The sequence below is a fragment of the Kogia breviceps genome, chromosome 11, assembly GCF_026419965.1.
Source record: "Kogia breviceps isolate mKogBre1 chromosome 11, mKogBre1 haplotype 1, whole genome shotgun sequence".
In the NCBI taxonomy this organism is placed as follows: Eukaryota; Metazoa; Chordata; class Mammalia; order Artiodactyla; family Physeteridae; genus Kogia; species Kogia breviceps.
Window position 1 is genome coordinate 68,940,090 of NC_081320.1, and position 22,423 is coordinate 68,962,512.

At 46.4% G+C, this 22,423-nt stretch overlaps 1 protein-coding gene and 1 pseudogene across 11 annotated transcripts in view; one reads left to right on the top strand and one right to left on the bottom strand.

Moving 5' to 3' along the window:
- Nucleotides 1-4,205: 4,205 nt before the first annotated feature.
- The window catches only part of MTA3 (metastasis associated 1 family member 3), a 213,421-nt gene continuing 195,203 nt past the window's right edge, over nucleotides 4,206-22,423 (bottom strand). For 4 of the 11 annotated variants that reach the window (XR_010835568.1, XR_010835569.1, XR_010835567.1 and 1 more), the window contains exons 16-18: nucleotides 20,451-20,597; nucleotides 5,700-5,773; nucleotides 4,206-4,904 (exon numbers count right to left, since the gene is read on the bottom strand). Coding sequence is in view for 5 of the 11 variants with exons in the window: in XM_059079330.2 (XP_058935313.1) it covers nucleotides 16,650-16,705; nucleotides 20,451-20,597 (203 nt within the window). In the remaining 6 variants the exon portion in view is untranslated. Of the gene's footprint in view, nucleotides 4,905-5,699; nucleotides 5,774-16,549; nucleotides 16,706-20,450; nucleotides 20,598-22,423 lie in introns of those variants that run through there. The other 7 variants (XM_067007678.1, XM_059079326.2, XM_067007679.1 and 4 more) reach the window with 4 other exon arrangements.
- On the top strand, nucleotides 11,213-12,001 carry LOC131765593 (hepatic leukemia factor pseudogene; annotated as a pseudogene).

The window sequence follows — 22,423 nt, forward strand, 5'->3', positions numbered from 1 at the left end:
AAACCCACACGCAGCAACAAAGACCCAACGCAGCCAAAAATAAATAAATAAATTTATAAAAAAAACCAAAACCCAGCTTTTCAAGAAGTAATAGATTGTCATTTGTATAAAATTTAATTATATGCAAAACATGGTCTGTATTGGTTATGGATTCATACATTTGTAATAATTGTATGGAATCATGCATTGGGATGAGAAACACCAAATTCAGAAAAGTGCTTACTTCTGAAATGGAGGGACACGGAAAGGGGGTATGCAGGTGACTACTACTATATCTGAAATTTATCCCTCTAAAAAATCTGGGAAAATGGCTGTAATATCTGAATGTTACTTAGCATTGCTCTGGGTAGAGAATAAAGGGGTCAAGGTAATAAAGAGTACAAAGAAAAGTAACATGCGGACAACCGTGTCAAGTGCTCAAGAAAGCTCAAAGAGGATGACCAAAAGTCGTGCTGGATTTGGCATTTAGGAGGTCTCTGGTGACCTTGTGATGGCAATCTCAGTGATTGGGGTGGGGGCAGAATGGAGGCCATTAACCCACTATAATGGATCGAGGAATTAATGAGATTTGAAGGAATGGAGACAACTCTTCCCTCTTTCAACAGATTTGCTAGTAAAGGGAGATAAGGCTAGCTTCAGATGAAGCTGAGTAGAAGACAGATGTGGTGGTGGTCTGACTGTTCTGTGATGCTGACTGGATGGAGAAGTGTAACAGTATGAGAAGGGAGGGAGGGTGAAGATGAGGAGAGAATGATGACAGAGCAATAATAAACACTGTCACAGGCCCCATGCTAAGCACTTTACACACACTAACTTATTTAGTCCTGTAAGGTAGATGCTATGATTCCCATCTCCCAAATGAAAAAACTAAGGCACAGAGAGGTTGAGTATCTTGCCCAAGATCATCCAGTAGTAAGTGGCAGTCTGGCCTGAGTCAGGACACTCTACTGCAAGCTCCTAAGGAGGGTGGGGAGAGGAATGGATCCAACATGTGGGTACCAGGAGGGTCCTCTAGAGGCCATGGGGCACAAGGGGAAGAAAGGTGAAGGGATCCTTGGAAGGCTTGGCTCTCAGGAGGTGAGAGCTTCAGGAGTAACAAAGGATTGGAACAGCTGGTTCTGAAAATAAGAAAACAAGCTCCTGAAAAACATATAAGTGGGCTGCTCAGCAAGGAGCCCAAGAGGCCTGGTGAGGTGGGTGCTCACAGCTCTACGGTAGCAACAGTGCCTGCAGGTTGGATGGTTTCCTCCAGCAACTCCCTGTATTCCAGGAGCAAGATCAGAACAAATGGAAGATAAAACTTACCAGGAAGAAACCTCTTAAGGAGTTTGACCAAGGACTTCCCTGGCGGTCCAGTGGTAAAGAATCTGCCTTCCAGTGCAGGGGACGTGGGTTCTAACCCTGGTCAGGGAACTAAAATCCCACATGCCGCAGGGCAACGAAGCCTGTGCGCCACAACTACTGAGCTCAGCCGCCTCAACAAGAGAGCCCACGTGCCACAACTAGAGAGAAGCCCACACGCCACAACGAAGACCCAAGAGGCCAAAAAAATAAAGAAAATATATATTTTTAAAAGTTTGACCATAAAAACCCAATCCTGACGATGGATCTTAAAGCTGGTACACCTTGAGAGATAGGGCATGTGACACTCTATAGGTGAGCTTCCAAAAAGAGGGAGATATTTGAGTCAGGATAAAAAAAAATTTTTTTAAAGATTTATATATTATTTATTTCTTTATTTTTGACCGAGTCGGGTCCTCGTTGCAGCACACGGGATATTCGTTGAGGCAGGCAGGATCTTTCATTGCAGCGCGTGGGCTCTTCATTGCAGTGCACGGGCTTCTCTCTAGTCGTGGCGTGCAGGCTCCAGGGCACGTGGCCTCTGTAGTTTGCAGCACACGAGCTCCATAGTTGTGGCACGTGAGCTTAGTTGCCCCGTGGCATGTGGGATCTTAGTTCCCTGACCAGGGATTGAACCTGCATCCCCTGCATTGTAAGGTGGATTCTTTACTACTGGACCACCAGGGAAGACCCAAAAGTCTTAATAAAAAGACACCAAGAACCACGACGTTAGGGATTTCACGGAGGGAGCTGCTGTGTTCTGCCTTGAGGGTCCCTCTGCGTCCACAAAACCTTCCCTGACCACTAGTCCAGCCTTGCTGAGCCCTCTCTCCTGGGACTCCTCCAAGTACCAGCACAGCCCTGCCTTACCTACAACCTTTTCTATTGTTCAGTAAACTCGTGTGTGTATGTCTTGCTTCTCTGGTGAAGCTCTTGAAAGAAACTTGGTGTATCTTTTTAAAAACATCTCTCACAAATCCCAGCAAACAAGGGTTGCAAACAGGTATACCTCACAAACAAAGGGTGGAGGGGTCCCAAGGGAGCCTATGATGGCCCTAGCACAGCAACTGAGGCACAGTCTACACTGCAGTCAAAAAGGCTTGAAACAACAAAATACTCAACAGAGAATAATTTCCACCAAGCAAGTTTCAGGGCCTGGTGACATGCCACTGACACTTACAATGGTGACACTGTGGCCCCCAAGAAAGGGGGTGGCTGGGAAACCCTCTCCACACCAACTGCTCAGGTGGCAAAGGCAAATACTAGAGGCTCCTTGGCGTCCCTCCTCCATTTCCCTGGAGGTTCCATGCTGGGGGACTTTCCAGAGGTGCAGTGAGAGCGCGAGATCTTTAGCATCCTCCCTGAAGGAGGACGGGGCTGCAGAACCAGGAGCTTTTACTACACGGTGAAGGAAGAATTTCATGTGGCTCAAAATGAGCTGCACTTGTCCCACAGCTAAACATGAACTGGAACCGGGCTAGGCCTCCCTCCTCTTCCTTCAGACCCGGCCTGGCCCCGGTCTCCAAATCTCCTGGCCTGGGGAAGGAGGGCCTCCCCGCAACAAGCTGACAGCAGAGTCACGGGCAGCTAATTGCTCCTTTAACCACGAGTCACCATTTCATGTGGGTCAGGAGAGGAAAGGGAAAGGGTGAGGGAGTCACTCCACCTTCTGTGTCCACGTAACAAATCCAGGGCAGGGCACAGGGACACAGCTTTGCCATGTCTCTTTCTTTAGAGAAGAACGTGGCACATGACGGGTGATGCGAGAGCTGGTTGCCTTCTCTCCCTGGGTCTTTTCAGAAAGAGCTTCTCTGTGGGACCCCGAGGGCAATGCCTGCCACCCTGCCCGGCTCACTGAGCACCTCTGACACAGGCCCGCCCACGGGGCCCCAAGCCAAGAGCCGGAACTGCTCCAGGAGTTGGCAGTGGTGAGAACGTCCCCAGGGTCACCCCGCCAAAGCCTAAGATGAGAACCGACCCCTCCTGGGAAGAGGAGCCATGATGACTGCAAGACTGGAAAAGGAAAAGGCAGCTCAAGCTCCGAGAGTCGCCCTCAGCCATCACACATCACAGCCTCTCTGCTGAGCTGAACCCACCCTCTGAGGATCTAGACATCTAGAGTGCCATCGTCATTTTAGGGATACCGCACTCTGCCTGGGTGGCGGTGGGGTGTTCGACTCAATTGGAGCCACTCTGTCCTGCAACCACCTGGCCGTGCAGGGCACCTACTACCAGCCACCCAGCTGTCTCCCAGCTGGAGACTCCAGGGATGGCTGGGAGGTCAAACTCCAGCTGTCTTTCACACCGCTGGGACCCTGTGCCCTGCAGCCCGAACCTGCAAACAGAGGCAGGGGAGTGGCCAGACTCACACCTGCTCGGGGAGCCAATGGCGCCTAAGTTACTCCTGTCCCCGTGGCTGTGTACACAGAGCCGCAGAGCTCTCTGCCTGTGCCGCCAGCAGGGCCAGTGCCGAGCGCAGACAGTCGCAGGCAGGTCTCCCGGGGTCTAGGCACAGGGGTTCACAGCTATGTTGGGGTTGGAAGGGTCGGGGGGGCTCATGGCGTCATACACACAGACTCACCCGCAGACACAGTTCTCTCACTTCACCCTTCTAGGCCACACAGACTCCATCTGCTTAAAATCAACCTGGGTGAATGAGACTCTCAGAAGGGCCGTCCTGGCTGCAGCTGCTCGTCAGCTGGTTTGGCTGTGAAGGAACAGGGCAGGACACGACGGTTGGGCACAGCGATACCCACACTCAGCTCAGGTTAACACCTGCTCTTGCTGGAGCTGCATGGAACCGAGCAGAATGCCAAGCGCTCTCCAAAGACAAAGTACAGAGAGGACATAAAGAGTGCACAGGCTTCCCAAAGACGACTTTCTTATGTTTTGTCAGAACCGTAGGTAATTCTGTACCTTGGCGGGGGTGGGGTGGGGGGTGGGGTGTCAAATACAGGAGGCAGGGGGTGAAGGACAAAATTTCCCCATTAAAAAAATGGGGAAGGAAGCCTATTGAGGTCAAAGCTGAGTGACAGTGACAGCAAGGATGTGGGGAAATATCATGAACTGCATCAACACTGGCACGTTTCTTAAGAAAAATCCATTCAGAAAGATGCCATGTCCCTCGTGTACACATCCACACAGCTGATGACAGAGCTGAGCTGGCACATGCAGGGCAGCAGCGGCTCTGAGCCTGCAGCAGCCCCACTGCCCCGGGAGCCGCAGTGCCCAGGGTGCGGAGCGCCGGAGAAGCGGGGACGCGGAGGGGCTCCCCAAGCCCCTCGATTCCCCAGGCAGGTCCCCCCTGGGGCAGCGAGGTCTCTGAGAGGAAAGCAAGGTGACACTGATTCACACGAGGAGACACAGCCTTGGGGACGTACACTCCTGCAGTCTCTTCCCTGCCCCATCGAGTCTCCATGGGGCGCGTGGAGGTCTCCCACTGAAATGCTCTGGGAAGGGGGCTGCCTCGTGGCATGGCCGTAAACATCAGCAGGACAGAGTAGCAAGTCTTGGATTATAGGATTAAACAGGGATAGCTCAGTCTGACACGCAGCATGTGAATTCTGGAAAAGGAAAGAAACAGGGTCGAAGTTAAACAGGTTCCGGCGGCGGAGGCAAAGGTGAGAGGAAGGGTGGCTCGGGCCTCCAACCACCATCATCACAACCTTCAAGGAAAGGAGGTCGGGCACTGACAAATGAGAGCTCACAATGTCGTTTAGCGGTGGACATAAGGCAAGTTTAATTGAGGCCAAGAAGATATGTGAATGACACTGAAGTACCTTAAAAGCTGGGATTTGGATGGGCAGGTGAAGTGGCTACCGGCAAGGCGCTGCAACACACCAGGCAAGTGCTGACATGCATATCAGAGCAACATCACAGGACCTCTCTGACTGGATGCTGAGAAATGGGGAAGGCAACTGGCCTGCAGGAGGCACAACCTGATCTGAGGTAACCACAATTAATCATATGATGTGGCCCCTCGGAGGCTAGGGACATATTTTTCTGCAGAAGGGGAGTGAACGCAAACACCCACAGTGTCACGGTGTCTGTCGTTCCCACACACCCCCCACTTGCCCCCAAACCTTCCACTCTCCTGTCCCAGAGCTGGGCATCCAGACACTCTCAAGAGAAACAAGTAAATGAAAAAGAGAAGTGCCGGCAAACTACGTCACCATCTGGTGTTACACAGTAGGTTGTGAAAACTTTTGCTTGGTTATCCGGAAAGTGGCTAGGAGGGAAGTGGGTGGTGCCTGCTGAGATGGGATCAGCTGCTCGGGCCAAGGCAGGGCTCAGATACTCTCTCTCATCACACGCTCTGCAACCAGGAGAGGACACAGGGTTAACGCAGGGACGCTCACCTTCACAGCCTCCCGCCATCCTGAGGAAGGTCTGCAGGACAGAGCAGAGCTGCACCTTCACTTCATGAGCCTTTCTAGAATAGGGGAGATATATGCACACAGCCTGGTATTTGATAGGGCTCAGCACATATGTGTTAAATTAAAACCCAGACAATTCAGTTCAGGATTGGGCTAACTTGCTTTAGGTTATGGAACGGCCTTATTTAACTTTCACCAGAACCTTGTGAGAGTCAGAAAGGTTAGGAACTTGCTCAAGGTCACAGGGCGAGTAAGGTGAGGAGTCAGGATTTGAACTCAGATCTTCTTAATTCAGGTAAAGTTTTTCCTACTACTCCAAGCTGCCCCATTCTCCATCCATCCCAGTAAGAGCATACCGCCCTCTTCAGTGTCTAAATTAAGGGTTATGTGTGTGTCAGTATCTCCAGGATCTCTCAGAAGCCTCTCTCTTTTTGTCCACCCCCCTACGGAATTAAGCCATCTGCCAGAAGAGTCGCTTGTAAATAGTTTTCCAAGTTTCTGACCTGACATGGTAAATTATGCTTTCTTCTATCTGTGCTAAACTTACCTGCTCCAGGTTCAAAAGCAACCCTCTCCTCCCAGCAGCTCGGGATCTGGCATCACACCTGCCTTCTCCACACTGGCCATGGTTTTAAGCTGAAATATGTCACCTCTTTGCATTCTGGGCTGAAGAATCCCAGTGCTTACCACCTGCCCTGGTACCGCTTCACGTCTCCCTGCTCAAAGCTTCCTCAGCCCCACTGTGTTTCCTTGAAGCAAGGAACCAGAGCCATGTACAGGGTTCCAGATACATTGGCCCCCAGCATGGCAGAGGGCCCCAGGAACAGATCTATACTCATTCTCAGGTCTCCTTCCTAGATGATGTAGCCCAAATCATTTCCCTTTATGCTTATAAATAAATTCTCAAATGTATCAATCTACATATGCTACTTTGGTCTATACTAACCCTGATTCATAAGCACTTTTTTTTTTTTTTTTTTACAAAATTCTCCCTTTCGGTTTGACTATTCAGAAGTACATAAAATCCATGGACTTGGAGATTCTGCACTCTAACCAACTGACGCAATGGGAACAACCTTTTTTAAGGTTTCCAGCTACTGGCGTCTGAGTTAATTTCCCTCTCTTCTAAAACCCAGAGGAGAAACCATTATCAGGATTTTGGAGCCCAGAAAGCAGATAAACAAGTGAAAACAGACTATGCACTCAAGAAAGCAAAAGCTGAAGCTGGCAGTGTGAAAAGCTGAGAACCCAGTTTATACAAAGGAACTGACACCAGACACCTCTGGAAGTTGGGGAGGGAGGCTGCAGTAAGGGTTAGTTGAAGGCTGATGGAGAAGCTGTTGGACTCCTAGAAGCCCTCCTGACTCCATACCCCTAGGCAACTGCCCACCTCCCATAAGTCTGGATGTTTATTCTCTAAAGAGGACCAAACAGAGGGTCTCAGGCCTAAGGGACACAAAGCACCAAGCGCAGCTGAGGGCAGAGCTACCGATCCCCAAACTGAGGGATCGAGTGAACATACGCCTACTGAATGGTGAGACTGGCAGCCTTCTTCCCCTTGAGCTCCCAGAAAGCAGGGAGCCAAAGCTTTATTCTCTGGAAAAGAGACTGCGCTGTGGTCCGAATGTCTGTGTCCCACAAAATTCGTTACGTTGCAATCCTAATGCCCAATATGATGGTATTAGAAGGGAGAGCCTTTGGGAAGTGCTTACTTAGGTCAGGAGGGTATAACCCTCATGAATGGGATTAGTGCTCTTATAAAAGAGACCCCAACGTGCTTCCTAGCTCCTTTCATCATGTGGTGACACAGCGAGAAGATGGCAGTCTGCAACCTGGAATAGGGCCTTCGCCAGAACCCAACCATGCTGGCACCTTGATCTTAGACTTCCCTGCCTCTATAACTGTGACAAATTTCTGTTGTTTATAAGCCACCCAGCTGTGGTATTTTGTTACAGCAGCCTGAATGGACCCAGATAGAGGGGAAGAATCTTCTCTGGGAAACTTGACCAGTCTGTAGAAAAAGACCTGAAGATATTGGCATTTGGGCCACCCAACAAACAGCTCAGCCTGAACACCATACTGTGAAGTGCACTATAGGCTCAAGCACAGAGCTTTCATCTTATTTTAGTCTCCTACTATTACACAACCAAAGGTCATCAGGAAGAAACCTCTAACACAAATATTAGAGACCAAAACAAACAGAGAGAAGAACACAAATTGGAAGACATAGATTATTCATGGAGAAGAAAACTCAAGAAACGAAAAACACTATCATTAATATCCTCCAAGAAGTAAGGAAAGATACAGTATCCACAAAACACAAACAGTACACTATTAAAAAATAAATTGAGAGAACCAAGGGATTTGGTAGAGAGTCTGTAGAAGAATTGAAGAGTTCTGCTTTCTTTAATAGTGGGCTAATTTATCTTGGACTAACCCTCCAGCCAAAAACAAGGATAAACTCTGTATAAAATATAAAAAGCAGGTAGTTCCCTGGTGGTCCAGTTGTTAAGAGTCCGTGCTTCCACCGCAGGGGGCAAGAGTTTGATCCCTAGTCGAGGAACTAAGATCCCACATGCCATGCGATGGGACAAAATATATATATATTATATATATAAATTTAAAAAATATATATATATATAAAGCAAGTGTTTGAAGGTACTGGAGAGCAACCAAAATCAGGCAAAAACTGGAAGAGATATGGCTCTTGAAAAAAGGTAAGACTAGGTGAGATCCACTCTTAATCGTACCCTTGGGAGCATTTCCATGCAGTACAAGAGACAAATAGTTCAAGCAGAAAGCTGCAGTCTGACTGAGCTGAGGAATCAGGGAGAGATCAGAGTTCGAGGCTGCCAACACAGCTGGAAATTGAGGGTGGAGATCCTGGAAAGGAAGGACACAGGGAAGGGGGAGTCCCCAAATCAACATACACACTCCCCTCAAATCACTGACTGATTTTGGAACCACACATGCAGAAGGTGAGACTCCAAGGAGCCCATTGGAAAACATCAGCTAAAAGCCTGAAAAAGGCTAACCAGCAACCTCAGCAGCTGTCCAGTGCTGGGAAGACAGAGTTTGGAATTCAAGTTCTGCCAAGTTAGAAGGACTGGGCAAACAATGTGGTCTTGTTTCATTGAAATTTCATGGAAGTAAGAGCAAAATTGAAATACACCAGCCCTAATAAAGCTTTAAAGCAAAACTCCACAGAATTGAGGTGATCTGACAATTTAATTGCTTGCTAGAATAAAACTCAATACTCTACAGAGGAAAAATAACAGAATCCAGAGTCTCTACAACTTATCACCCACACTGACCAGTATTGATTAAAAATTATTACACATGGGAAACAGGAAAATGTAACCCATAATCAAAAGAAAAAACAGTCAGGAGAAGATGATTTATGGATGATTCAGATGTTAGAATTAGCAGATATGGACTTAAAATATTTACTTTAAGTATGTTAAAGAATCTATAGAAAAAGATGGATGTAATTAGTGACGATATGGTACCTTTTAGGAGAAAATATAAAAGAACTAAATGGGAATTCTAAAACGGAAAAATACAAAATCTGAAATGAATAATTTATTGGATGGGATTAATAGAAGATTCAGCACTTCAGAAGAATCAGTGAACTTGTAGATCTCTAAAAATTATTCAAACTGACAAACAGTACATACTGCATGACTCCATTTATATAAAATTCTAGAAAATGTAACCTAATCTACACTGCTACAAAGCAGGTCAGCAGCCACCTGGGGATGAAGTGGGGAAATAGGGAGGACAGGAGGGTCGATTATAAAGGAGTGCAAGAAAATTTTTGAGAGTGACAGATAAGTTTATTATCTTGATTATGGTGACAGTTTCCTGATATATATAATATGTTAAACTTATCAAATTGAATATTTTAAATATGTATAGTTTACTGAATGTCAATTATGCCTCAATAAAGCTGTTTTAAAAAGAAATGGGGCTTCCCTGGTGGCGCAGTGGTTGAGAGTCCGCCTGCCGATGCAGGGGACACGGGTTCATGTCCCGGTCCGGGAAGATCCCACATGACATGGAGCGGCTGGGCCCGTGAGCCATGGCCGCTGAGCCTGCGCGTCCGGAGCCTGTGCTCCGCAACAGGAAAGGCCACAACAGTGAGAGGCCCGTGTACCGCAAAAAAAAAACAAAAACAAAAACATACATACATACATGTACGTGTATGTATGTCTATGTGTGTCTGTGTATGTGAAAAATAAAAGGCTATTTTTAAACCTTTAAAAAAAGACTAAAAACAGGAGAAAAAGAAAACTGGTGTGTTCATATTAATATCAGACAAAATAGATGAATTTAACAGAAATAAAAAGGATCATTTCATAGTGATAAAAAGGTCAAAAAGATATAACAATTCTGGCTACATACCCAATAACAGAATTTCAAAATTACATGAAGTAAAAATTGGCAGACTTAAAGGGAGAAATTAGACAAATCTGGTTGGTATATAAAGTTGAGTAAAGTAGTACTCTCCAGAAAGTAGAGAAAAAAGACGCATGGAAAGAAAACTGGAGAGAAACAAGAAGAAAATTAGAAGAGCAATGCAGGAGGCCCAACATTTTGCTCTCTTTTTTCTGCTGTCTGGTCCCAGATGCCTAAATGTAATCAGCCCTATTTCCCCAGGACTGGCTCTTGGCCTTGCTCACTGACTGCCCCAGAGGGGTTCCTGTAGGCCTCAATGCCGCTGCAATCAGACCATCACTGAAAGGGTCTTCTCAGATATCTTCTTAGGAAGCTCCATCTAATAACAAAGCTGCCTTCTCAGTTTTACATTAATTACGTTTCATATTCATGTATATGTAAATAGTCGCTGATAAAAATAAATATTTGGTTGAGGGAGGAAAACGCATAAATTATAACTCATGTTTTCTGAGCTTAAAGAGTGCTCAGTCATCTGGAAGGGAAAACAGGAAACACTGAAGGAAAATAATGAGCAAGGTTGGGAAGCTTAAAATAAACCCAGTGGGAGTCTCCAGATCAACTAGGCTGTGACAAATCCTTCCATTTACTTTGCCCCTGGGGCTCTGCAGATTCGGAAGACCTCTGCTCACTTCTTCACTGGGATCTAAAGAGACTGTGGGCCACTGAGCGAGGGTGAGCAGCGAGGGGGTGGGGTGGGAGGGCGCCGGGAGGGGTGGGAGGGGTGGGACGGGGAGGGCGCGATGCAGCCGGCTGTGCGGTGCCTTCCGCCCTCTGCAGCCGTCTTTGTCTTTTTTCTTTCCTTTTCGCAATTTTGAACATTTTAGGAGACGAGGGGTTCGAGGCAAGTGAGAGCATCCTGCACATCGTGGAGGAGCCCGCGGGCACTTGGCGCGCTCCTTGGGGACTGCACTGGGAACCCGAAAGTTTTTTGTTTTTATATTTTTATGCAGATGTATTTATATTCTTATGCAGATGTATTTATAAAGACATAGGTAATTTTTTTCCTTCCCTTGTCTCCACCGCCTTGAAAGCGAGAACTTTTGGCAAAGGACGGAGGAAGAAGCTCAGCAACATTTTGGGGGGAGGTTGGGGTTTTTTATTTTTAAGAAAAAAAAACTTTGAGTGCATAGCGATGGAGAAAATGTCCCGACCGCTCCCACTGAATCCCACCTATATCCCGCCTCCCTACGGCGTTCTCGGATCCTTGCTGGAGAACCCGCTGAAGTTCCCGCTTCGTCACGAATATGCATTTAGTAAAGATAAAGACAAGGAAAAGAAGCTGGATGATGAGAGTAAGACCCCGATGGTGCCCCAGTCAGCATTCTTGGGATCCACCTTATGGGACAAAACCATTCCTTCCCTATGACGGAGATACTTTCCAGGTGGAATACATGGACCTGGAGGAGTGTTTGTCGGAAAATGGCATCCCCCCCCAGCCCGTCGCAGCATGACCACAGCCCTCACCCTCCTGGGCCGCAGCCGGCTTCCTCACCTGCACCCTCCGTCGGACCTCTGCACCCATTCACTCTGGCATCCCATCCCCAAACTGCATGCAGAGCCCCATCAGACCAGACCAGCTGTTGCCAGCCAACCGCAATACTACGAGCCCCACTGACCCTGACACCATCCAGGTCCCGGTGGGCGATGAGCCATACCCGGCCGACCTTGCCATCTCCAGCATCCCCGGGCAGGAAATGTTTGACCCTCGCAAACGCAAGTTCTCTGAGGAAGAACTGAAGCCACAGCCCGTGATTAAGAAAGCTCGCAAAGTCTTCATCCTAGATGATCTGAAGAGCACTGGAGGAAAAATTACCCAGCAGATTTAAGTCACTGCTGTCATCCAATACCTCAGATTACCTTCAGTGATGCAGAATCATAAAATGCCCAGGTACATAAAATTTTATGTCCAGGGACATAAAAATGTTCCACCAGGGACTTCCCTGGTGGTGCAATAATTAAGAATCCACCTGCAGGGACTTCCCTGGTGGCGCAGTGGTTAAGCATCTGTCAGCCAATGCAGGGGACACGGGATCGTGCCCTGGTCCGGGAAGATCCCAGGTGCCGCGGAGCGGCTGGGCCCGTGAGCCAGAACTACTGAGCCTGTGCTCTGGAGTCTGTGAGCCACAACTACTGAGCCCGTGCACCCTAGAGCCCGTGCTCTGCAACAGGAGAAGCCACCGTAATGAGAAACCTGCGCACGGCAAAGAAGAGTACTAGCCCCCGCTCGCTGTGACTAGAGAAAGCCCAAGCGTGGCAACAAAGATCCAACGTAGCCAAAAAACAAAAAAGAATCCACCTGCCAATGCAGGGGACACAGGTTCAAGCCCTGGCTGGGGAAGATCTCACATGCCGTAGAGCAACTAAGCCCGTGTGCCACAACTACTGAGCCTGCACTATAGAGCCTGCGAGCCACAACTACTGAAGCCCACGCACCTAGAGCCTGTGCTCCGCAACGAGAGAAGCCACCGCAACGAGAAGGCCCCTCACCGCACAGAAGAGTAGCCCCTGCTCGCCGCAACTAGAGAAAGCCCGCACACAGCAACAAAGACACAACGCAGCCAAAAATAAATAGATTTATTTTAAAAATAAAATAAAATAAATAAAAAATAAAGAGACTGTAGGGAGATGCCTAAATCAATTGGTTTCTGGAGTTGATCTTTACTTCCCTGGGGCATTGAGATCTAATACTGATGTCCCAATGGCTTTCTCAGACATTTGTGCCTGCTCTTTGGATAAATGAGTCAAACCTCTGCTGAGGAAGAATTGCTTCTCAGGGACCCAATTCCCTCCCTCTGCTGTCTTCTTCCCTTTCCTTTCCCAAGCATCTACCCTTCCTGCCAAAACTGGGACCCAGCTATCAAGTCAGAGGTTCACTATCTTTCTCACAGGTTCACCTTCTACGTCACTGAGAATGGGAATACACAGGGATAGGTTGGTTAAAAAGGTTTCCTGTAATGACCCTTGCAGGTAAACAGAGACACTTATTGAGAAGGCTAGAGCTGGCTCTCACAGTTGACAGCCCTTGGGTAACTACCACGGACTTCAGTCATTCTTCTAAGACCTCCATATTGCTGAGAGGGTCTCAAACCTATATCTCTTACAGGCTCACACACTAGCATTTTCCTCAGGGGGCAGGACAAGAGTATTCTCTGGAAGAAACTGTGATATTTATTAGTAAACCCAGCAATGGTCCCAGGAGTGGCCAATTTGGCATCCTTTCAGAATGTGTCAAAACACCAAGGTGTTGGGCTTCCCTGGTGGCGCAGCGGTTGAGAGTCTGCCTGCCGATGCAGGGGACACGGGTTTGTGCACCGGTCCGGGAAGATCCCACATGCCGCGGAGCGGATGGGCCCGTGAGCCATGGCCACTGAGCCTGCGCGTCTGGAGCCTGTGCTCTGCAACAGGAGAGGCCACAGCGGTGAGAGGCCCGCGTACCGCAAAACAACAACAACAACAACAACAAAAACACCAAGATGTTGATTATTCACGTCTAAGGTACTTGGGCCTGTCTTCCTCTACAACCCCCGCTCCTATGGCTTCACAGTGTGAGAGAACATCCGCTGCCCTCAGAAGATGCTTCAGCAGTCCTTAAAGTCTCCAGATACATTAGATAAGCTTCTATAATTGCTTCACATTCAATAAACTCTGGGCCATAATGATTCATTATAAAAACTGAAAAAAAAACTTGCAAGGGGCTTCCCTGGTGGCGCAGTGGTTAAGCATCTGCCTGCCAATGCAGGGGACACGGGTTCGAGCCCTGGTCCAGGAAGCTCCCACATGCCGCGGAGCAACTAAGACTGTGTGCCACAACTACTGAAGCCCGCGTGCTTAGAGCCTGTGCTCCGCAACAAGAGAAGCACCACAACGAGAAGTCCACGCACCGCAATGAAGAGGAGCCCCCGCTCACCGCAACTAGAGGAAGCGTGCGCGCAGCAACTAAGACCCAACGCAGCCAAAAATAAAAAAAAATAATAATCAATAAATACATTTATATATTAAAAAAAACCTCCAAGGTACTTTGATATATTTAATCAGGTTATAACATTATACCTTGGGACAGAAGACCAGAGGTGAGTCCAGGGGCACTCCATGTTCTTCCATAAATAATGGTTTAGTCTTTTGAAATGACATAAAAATTTTGACAGAAGGCAGCCTGGGCTGAAGCACCATCAGCTGCTCCTGGCGGTCTATTTTTATTGGGATTTGTGAAGACAGCAGATGCATTCCCAGAGCTCTCTCACTGGTACAATGGCCCTCACCACCACCCATTTCCCAGGGTGGGAAACAAACAGTTGGAGCTGCTGAATCACTGATTTCAGAAACAAGTCATCAAAAGGACGGTCTTCACACACCAGATCATAATATTATACTTAGAGGCATCCACATTAGATACCCTCTTCATGGTATAAAGACATTGAGAAATGATGTTACTCAATGCAGAAAATGAATAAGAAAAATAACGATCTGCAGTATATTCACATACCGCAGGGGAAATAAGCCAGAGGAGAGCAGATTAAAAAGAAGTTTATTGTACAATTCATCAACTTCCTCGCTCAGATGACCTGACTCTGTCCCACTGAAAACTCACCTCTCTTCTGAGCCTGTTCCTTTGGTTTTCCTGACACACTGAGTCCTGCTCCAGCAGTACCCTTGGGACAAAAGCCATGCCATCTCAGAGAAAGGTTAAGAGCACCTCCAGCTGATGCTCCCTTGGTCTGTATCACTACACAGCAGAAGCTATTCTCAAGGGTCCCCATTTGATAAAGATGGAGACATGGCAGGAAGTCCCCTTGTCCCTGTGCAGTGCAATGGAAGATCTGCTGATTGACCAAAACTCAAGCATCTTGACACTGGGTGGGGAGGGGATCCCAGGGCATCTCCTTAGGGGGTCAGGAGAGGGTGAGAGGTGCCTGTACAGCCCCTCTGCCCCTCTCATCTCTGGAGTCTTTTCTGACCCAGCCTTCACTCTGAAAAAGATTTTGCTGCTTCAGGATGATGGTGTTCCGTCCCCTTTGCCATAGGGTCTCTAATCACAGGAACCTACAGGAAGCTGAATGAGCCCTCTTTATAAACCTAATTTTGTCTTTAATACTCTTCTAAATAACTTAAGGGCAATTTTTCTTTATAGATACTGGCCCCTTTTGTGTGCAAATATACACTGGAACATAACGATTTACCTTCAAGCAAATCCAAGAGTCATTTTTTTGAGAATCATACCTTTAGGTAAGAAATCAATGTAATTATAAGGAAAGTATTGACATTTTATTTATATACAATTCACATATGACTACAAAAACTTTGGTTGATATGGTAACAATTTTCAAAATAGAACATTAATAATAGTTCTTCTTTAAAGGAGGGGATGGAATCTTAACACTTAATGAACACCTACTATGTGTCAGTCAATGCTGGGAATGTCATATAATTTAATTAAAACACATCTCACCTTTAAGTGATTGTGGCTTTTCTCTATTTCTTTTTTCTTCCCTCTCTCTGACACTATCCCCTAAGTTCCAGAAAAAGGAGGGGGTACGCAGAGGAGCTTCACAGAGGCAGGAGATGGGGGTGACAGCTTTGATTAGACAATAATGGCTTACACTTCGCAGTCTGAGCAAAGAAAAGTTGCTCGGGGGCTTCCCTGGTGGCGCAGTGGTTGCGAGTCCGCCTGCCGATGCAGGAGACACGGGTTCGTGCCCGGGTCCGGGAAGATCCCACATGCCACGGAGTGGCTGGGCCCGTGAGCCATGGCCTCTGAGCCTGCGCGTTGGGAGCCCGTGCTCCGCAACGGGAGAGGCCACAACAGTGAGTGGCCCACATACCGCAAAAAAAAAAAAAAAAAAAAAAAAAAAAGAAAAGTTGCTCGACATTCCTCTACATTTTTCTCTATATTTGCAGACACAAACCCATCTCCGATACACAGAAAACAGAAACATCTCCCAGGTACATGCTGCACTCAACACACAGATCAGGGGTGCTTATTTACCCAGTGGAAACAACCTTAGGCTTGGGAGTTTATATCTCATCTCTGCTACTTGCTAGCAGTGTGACTTTGGGCAAATCCCTTCACCTCTTTGAGCTTCCGTTTTTTTCATTATTAAAATGCAGGTTATAATACCTACGTCATAAAGTGTTTGGAAGATCAAGTGGTATAAAGTAGGTGAAAATCTTTAATCATTATAACAACACTGTTAAGGCAAATGAAATCTGTACTTTACGGAAGAGGGGAAATTTGAAAAAAAAAAGGTTAAGGAAACCAAGTGATTTACCCAAAGCCACATAGGAAATAATAAGAGAAGCCAGCAATTAATCCCTTCTGACTCTGAACAGTCAGATGTGCTTTTTCCATGGCACAGACAAATTCCATCTCCCCCGCTGCCCTCCCTTTTGGGCTCTCAGACATGGAAAGTAATGCCTCTTCTATCCCCGCTGATCTCAGGGCCTTCTCTCTTCACAGCCACCTGGTGTTTAGCCAAGTCAGCCAAAGGTGGTACGTAATTGGTTTGCTGGCATTGGGAATGTCATCAAAGCAACTGTAAGTCAGAAAGGGAGACAGGATTTGGAAAGCACCATGACGGCACGTGGCACACCACTGGACCTACAGCCTGACAGGAAAGGCTGAAAGCAGGGGAACTGATACGGATCTGGGTAGGTCTACACTGACTCCAAAAAATGAGGCTTCTTATGTATGCAGGTTTTGTTTTTTACCCTTGGAATTTAAGCTCCATTAGGACAGTCACAGAGGCCTGTGTGTGGCTGGGTGCCACAGGTTAAGAGGACACAGAGTGCTGACTTCCAGCCCCCAGTCATACCAGGGCCTTTAAAGGGCCAGGGCCAGGGCCAGGTGAAAGAGAGTGACTTTCAGAAGATAAGAAGGAGCTGTCCATCTTTTTTTTTTTTTTTTTTTTTTTTTTTTTTTTTTTTTTGCGGGACGCGGGCCTCTCACCGAGGCCCAGGCGGCATGTGGGATCTTCCCGGAAGGGGGCACGAACCCGCGTCCGCTGCATCGGCAGGCGGATTCCTAACCACTGCGCCACCAGGGAAGCCCTTTTTTTTTTTTTTTTTTTTTTTTTTTAATGTCAGGTAAAATCCTTTCTACCAGCAGAAATCCAGAGACTCTTTTCCCATTATGAAGAACCTCCAACTGAGGGTAGAGGCTGAGCGAAGGGGGCAAGCTGCTAAGAAGGGGACAGGGAGCCCTAAAGCTGAGAGACCTGGATATTTAGTACAATCAGGCTCTGCTTCCACTTAGTTCTGCCCACCAACATCCTGTCTGGTGTGCTCATCTGTCTGACATGCTGATAATTACAGCAGTGCTAATTGATTTTATTACTGGATCACACAAGACAAGGCTCTTCCATGAATTTGTACCTATCAATTCCAGTGTCTAATGGTATTAACTCTCCCATGAAAACTCACTATGAGCCTAACATTTTTTTCTAGTACTTTATGAGTTCACCTTGGAAACTCACGTTAGTCGGGATCTTATATCCTGAGGAAACAAGAAACGGATGCATTATCCCAAAGAAAAGGTCCACGGGGAATACAAAAATGGGGACATTTTCTAAAATATGTGTTTCTGTTCCACTGTTGCCTCTCGGCTCCGCGTCCATCCACTTAAACTCAGCTTTGTGATTCTGGGTGGGGTTGGGACTCCGTAAATCCATTTCAACTTTGCCGTCCAGATCCCTGCTGTACCAGCAGGGGGTGCCTGAGGGCACCTGCAAGGCTGGGGGACAGCAAGAGACTTGCTCCTTCCTGTCCCCGTCAGCATCGCCCCAAGGAGCCGCAGCAGTGTGTTTCGGTTCCCAGCTTTACTTCACACTCCCAAGACCGGCCTCATCACACCTTCCGAGTGATGCCAGCACCGACAGAGCAGCGCCCTCTCCTCAAGGGTCTGAGTTCCAGCTCCTTGGGCTTCTAGCTGTGATAATCCCAACTTGTCCCTTTTGCTCTCACAGCTCTAGTGATGGTGGCTGTTTCCTGTCCCCCAGCCCATGCTCCCCATTGACTTATTCTGTCCTTCAATATGTCATATTGATTTCTGATATTACAAGAGCTGTTAAAATAACTTATGTAGTTTCTACCTTGCTGACACCGATACAGCACGTTTGAGAGCCTCACCTTCCTTTATAACAGTGGTTAAAAGAGCAGACTCTGAAATCAGTCACACCAGGACGGGAACCCCAATACATTTACGCAGTACTTGGTAACTCTGGAAGAGTTAATTCACCTCTCTGGGTCTCATTTTTCTTAATCACTTTCATTTATTCAACTAACATTTATTGAGCACCCCCCAAGTTCTAGGCACTGTGCCAGACAGTAGAGATACCATGTTATGCAAAACAGTTAAGTTCCCTGACCTGGAACCTTCTGTCAATGGAATCAGATGAGTTAATGCAGGTAAGGCACATGTCATCAGCCTTCCTCTCTGTACCATGACAGGGGAGCGAAAACATGGGTCTTGAAAAAAGTGTAACATCTAGGTCTCTTCAGAAAATGAGACAAGTGTCTTTTCCTCAACAAGGCTGAAGGTCTCAGTCAACGTAACACCAGGGATTCGTTATGTGCCCTGTCCATTCCTCCTGCTCAGAGCAGAGAAGCAATGACCTCGCAACAGCGTTCATTCAGAAGGAAATGGGACAAACAGGCCTAGAGAGGAAACACTACATAGTGGCATTTTTTAGAAATTCCAAAGAGACAGGTTCCTGTGATACAAGGAAAGAACAAAAGGAGCTGCAATGCAGGAGGAGGACCGGGGCCCAGAATGACCATGACCGTGGGGTGTGAGTGGAGAAAGACAGCAGAAAGCTGCTGTTCCAGCATCAGTCACAGCGAGAGTCTTTTTACCATAAAGAATATATAAATATCAAATAAACCAGAACTTACTTTCTGCAGTAGGACTATATACCTAGACAGTCCAGGGAGGTGATAAGATGTTAAAGAAAGATTCTTTATTCCATTTAAGCCTGAACCTAAAGGTCCCACGCTGTGGGCAAGGAAAAGCTGGAAAGAAATCCAATCTCCACAGTTTGACACAATGCTTCCTTGGACTTCTACTGACTAGACATCAGGCATATTGAAGCAAGGATGGCCGATGTTCTCATTAGCAAGAAAGTATTTCTGCAATACTACTGTATAGCTAAATTCTTGAAAGCACAGTGCCTGGAACTTGGTGGGTACTCAATAAACGTTGGTTGAATAAATGAAAGTGATTAAGAAAAATGAGACCTAGAGAGGTGAATTAAATCTACAACACATTGATATCCTATAAATGCAAACTAAACTCTTCACCCTCAATTTTTTATTCATTTTGACATCACCATGACTATCAAAAGTCATACTGAAGGAAAATAACCATGGGAAATTATTACTAGAAGGTCTATTCCACATCCTTGCTCTAGGGCCTCGTTATAAATAATTTACTGTCACTGAAGGAATTTAGAGTCCCACAAGGCATGAAAAGCCTGGAGACAGTTTTATTCATAAATAAATGCCAACATTTAAACAATCAAGACAGCTTCAAACTCCAGGAGTTGAAATCAATATTGAATATTGAAATTCAATATTGAATATTGAAATCAACAATATATACTGCCTGGATGATTTGTTACACTTGTGTTTATAGTCTGAATGGGAAGATAATTCAGTTCCACCTGAAGAGCCATTATATGGCCGAGCCCAGGAGAAGTACTGTGGTTAAGAGGTGATATTTCTCAGTTTTTCCATTTCAAACAAATTATTATCTCTGTATTTAAGACATCACCCATGCAATTCTTTTCATGACCTGTAGTACTCTTGAGCAATTAAGAAAATTTATAAGGTGAAAGAAGTCAGGGACAAATGCCAAATTTAAAATGATCCACAGAATGCCGAAGAACCCCCAGACAGCACTGCTGTCTCAGACATAAGGCGAAATAATCCCTTCTGCTCAAGAAAACATAAATGAGCAGTGAGTGTGCATCACAGCAAGAGCATTATCATCCAGAAGAGGCAACCTGCTAAATACAGACTTCATTTTCAAACAAGCCTCCTAACAGGAAATGTAAACCAAAAGGTCCCTTCTGAGGAGATGGAGAAATGTCACTTGGCAACATGTCTTCCCTGTGGCCCATGGCAGCCTTCCCTCATATCCCCCTTCCCACACAGTTCAATCAGGGTGTAGAAGAACCTGCCTGTTACACATTCCTGGATGTGGGAGACAGCACCCCGGAGCAGGCAAGGGCAGAGAAGCCCTAGCCTACGGGATCAGCCCCCAGAATTCCTGGGCTTACATACCATCCAGGCCATTGTGATGACTGTAGTTTCTTTTCCCCAGAATGCTCAGAGACGTGTGATTCGGGGTGGTTAGCATCCGCTTGGTAGTTGGGGTTTGTAGGCTTGGTGTAGATCGAATTACATTAGGTTTCTTCGAAGGATGGATCTCTGACAGGGGAAAGAAAGGTTTCTCAACTCAGAACATGGTATTAAAAATCTGTGTGCACTTACGTCGGCTAATAGGCACACATCTAATTCTTATTTCTTAATGAGCTAAGAGCCAGTTCCTTATGAACCAGCTTATTTTCCCAAGGACCTGCATAATGAATCAACGTCAAGTGCTGTTACCATGGCTTTATTTATCAAAAGGGAGCTGATTCTGCCCCTGCTAGCTGAAGCTCTGAGCTTCATGTTGTGAGTACAAGAAAAAAAAAAAAAAAAAAAAAGCCACTTCAGAAGGTCACTTAAACATGAGATTTATGAGGGGAATAAGGCACCTGACTCTTCAAGGAATTAGAAATGCAAAGGCTACCTCTGGAGAGGTAGCCTCAAAGAAAACTACCCTTGTGCTGCATCAAACCACAAATACAGATAGCATGTAGCACATCTGGTGTGTGAGGGCTTTCTGAGAAAACAGGATTCCTCCTCTGGCTCTGCAACTAGGATACAGGACCAGGGTCAATCACTCCCAGCCAAAAACAATTTGATATAGATGAAATCTGACACCAAACTCCAAATACTAGAGTTAAGAGGTATCAGAAGATGGGACTTCGCTGGTGGTCCGGTGATTTAAGACTCTGCACTTCCACTGCTGGGCCGTGGGTTTGATCCCTGGTCAGGGAACTAAGGTCCCGCGTGGCATGGCCAAAAAAAAAGCAGCAGAAGAAAACTTTGACGGAGGATATATCACAAAACTGTAATGTGCATGTGGTACATGTGTGTTTATGTGAAGTATGTAGTTGTCAGTAGATGGACAGAAATTGCAACACTGTAGAAATTGGATTTAAGGACCTCAGTCTATTACTAATACCAGGCAACCTCTTCTCTAAAGCTAAACCTGCTCACTGATTCTGAGTCACCACCCAACATGCCAATCATGCACAAGCCACCCTGTCTTCCCAGGTGAGGGCCAGGATATCAGCCTTATTTACTGAAATTTAGGAAGGGCTGTTAGGAGTATTGGTCTGGTCAAAATCCTACACTTGCTGAAATTTAGGAATGGATCAGGTACTAACCAAAATACAGTGCTGATTTTTTTTTTTCAACATGGTATTGAAGGTTTGCCAACCTCATATTTCATCACAACCTCCATGCGCTATGCTCCATCAGGACCAGAAAACCTGCCTTCCCTGATCCGATTTTCAAGAGCCTTTGTTCATCTAGTTCTCTTGGCCTCATAAGGGGAAAAACATTCTTTTTCTATCTATTCGAATACTATCTATTTTTCAAGCTTGAGATCAACTATTACTTTCTTCACATAAGTTGCCCTAACTCCCATCAGAAATAACTATCCCTTCCTCCTAGTGCCCAATGCTAATTACCTGTAATTCTTTTATAGGATCTAATCCTTTGCTCTTACCTGGGTGCCTTCCCTGCTAGCTGAAGATTTTTGAGGGCAAGGTTGTATTCATCTTGGTGTTCCCCAAATCACTTAGTGAAGTGTCTTGTACATAGTAAATACTCAGAAATATGTTATATAGGGAAGTGGTTCAGTTAGCAAGGACAGCACTGCTTTGGGCTTATCTGGTAGAGACAGAAACCAATTTGCCCATAGCAGGAACACATAATTACCTATGGAAATGCTGACTAATACGCAATTATATTCTATTTTTTATGATCATAAACTTTCCTTTGCAAGGTGGGAGGGGCTTCTAGGTTTAGGCCCTGCAAGGGAAGACAGATAGCAAACTTCAAGGATTTGATCACCATGAGCTAGGTCGTGCCTGTGATAACCACGTGATATTTTGGGGGGCTATCAAACCAACTCTTTAGGC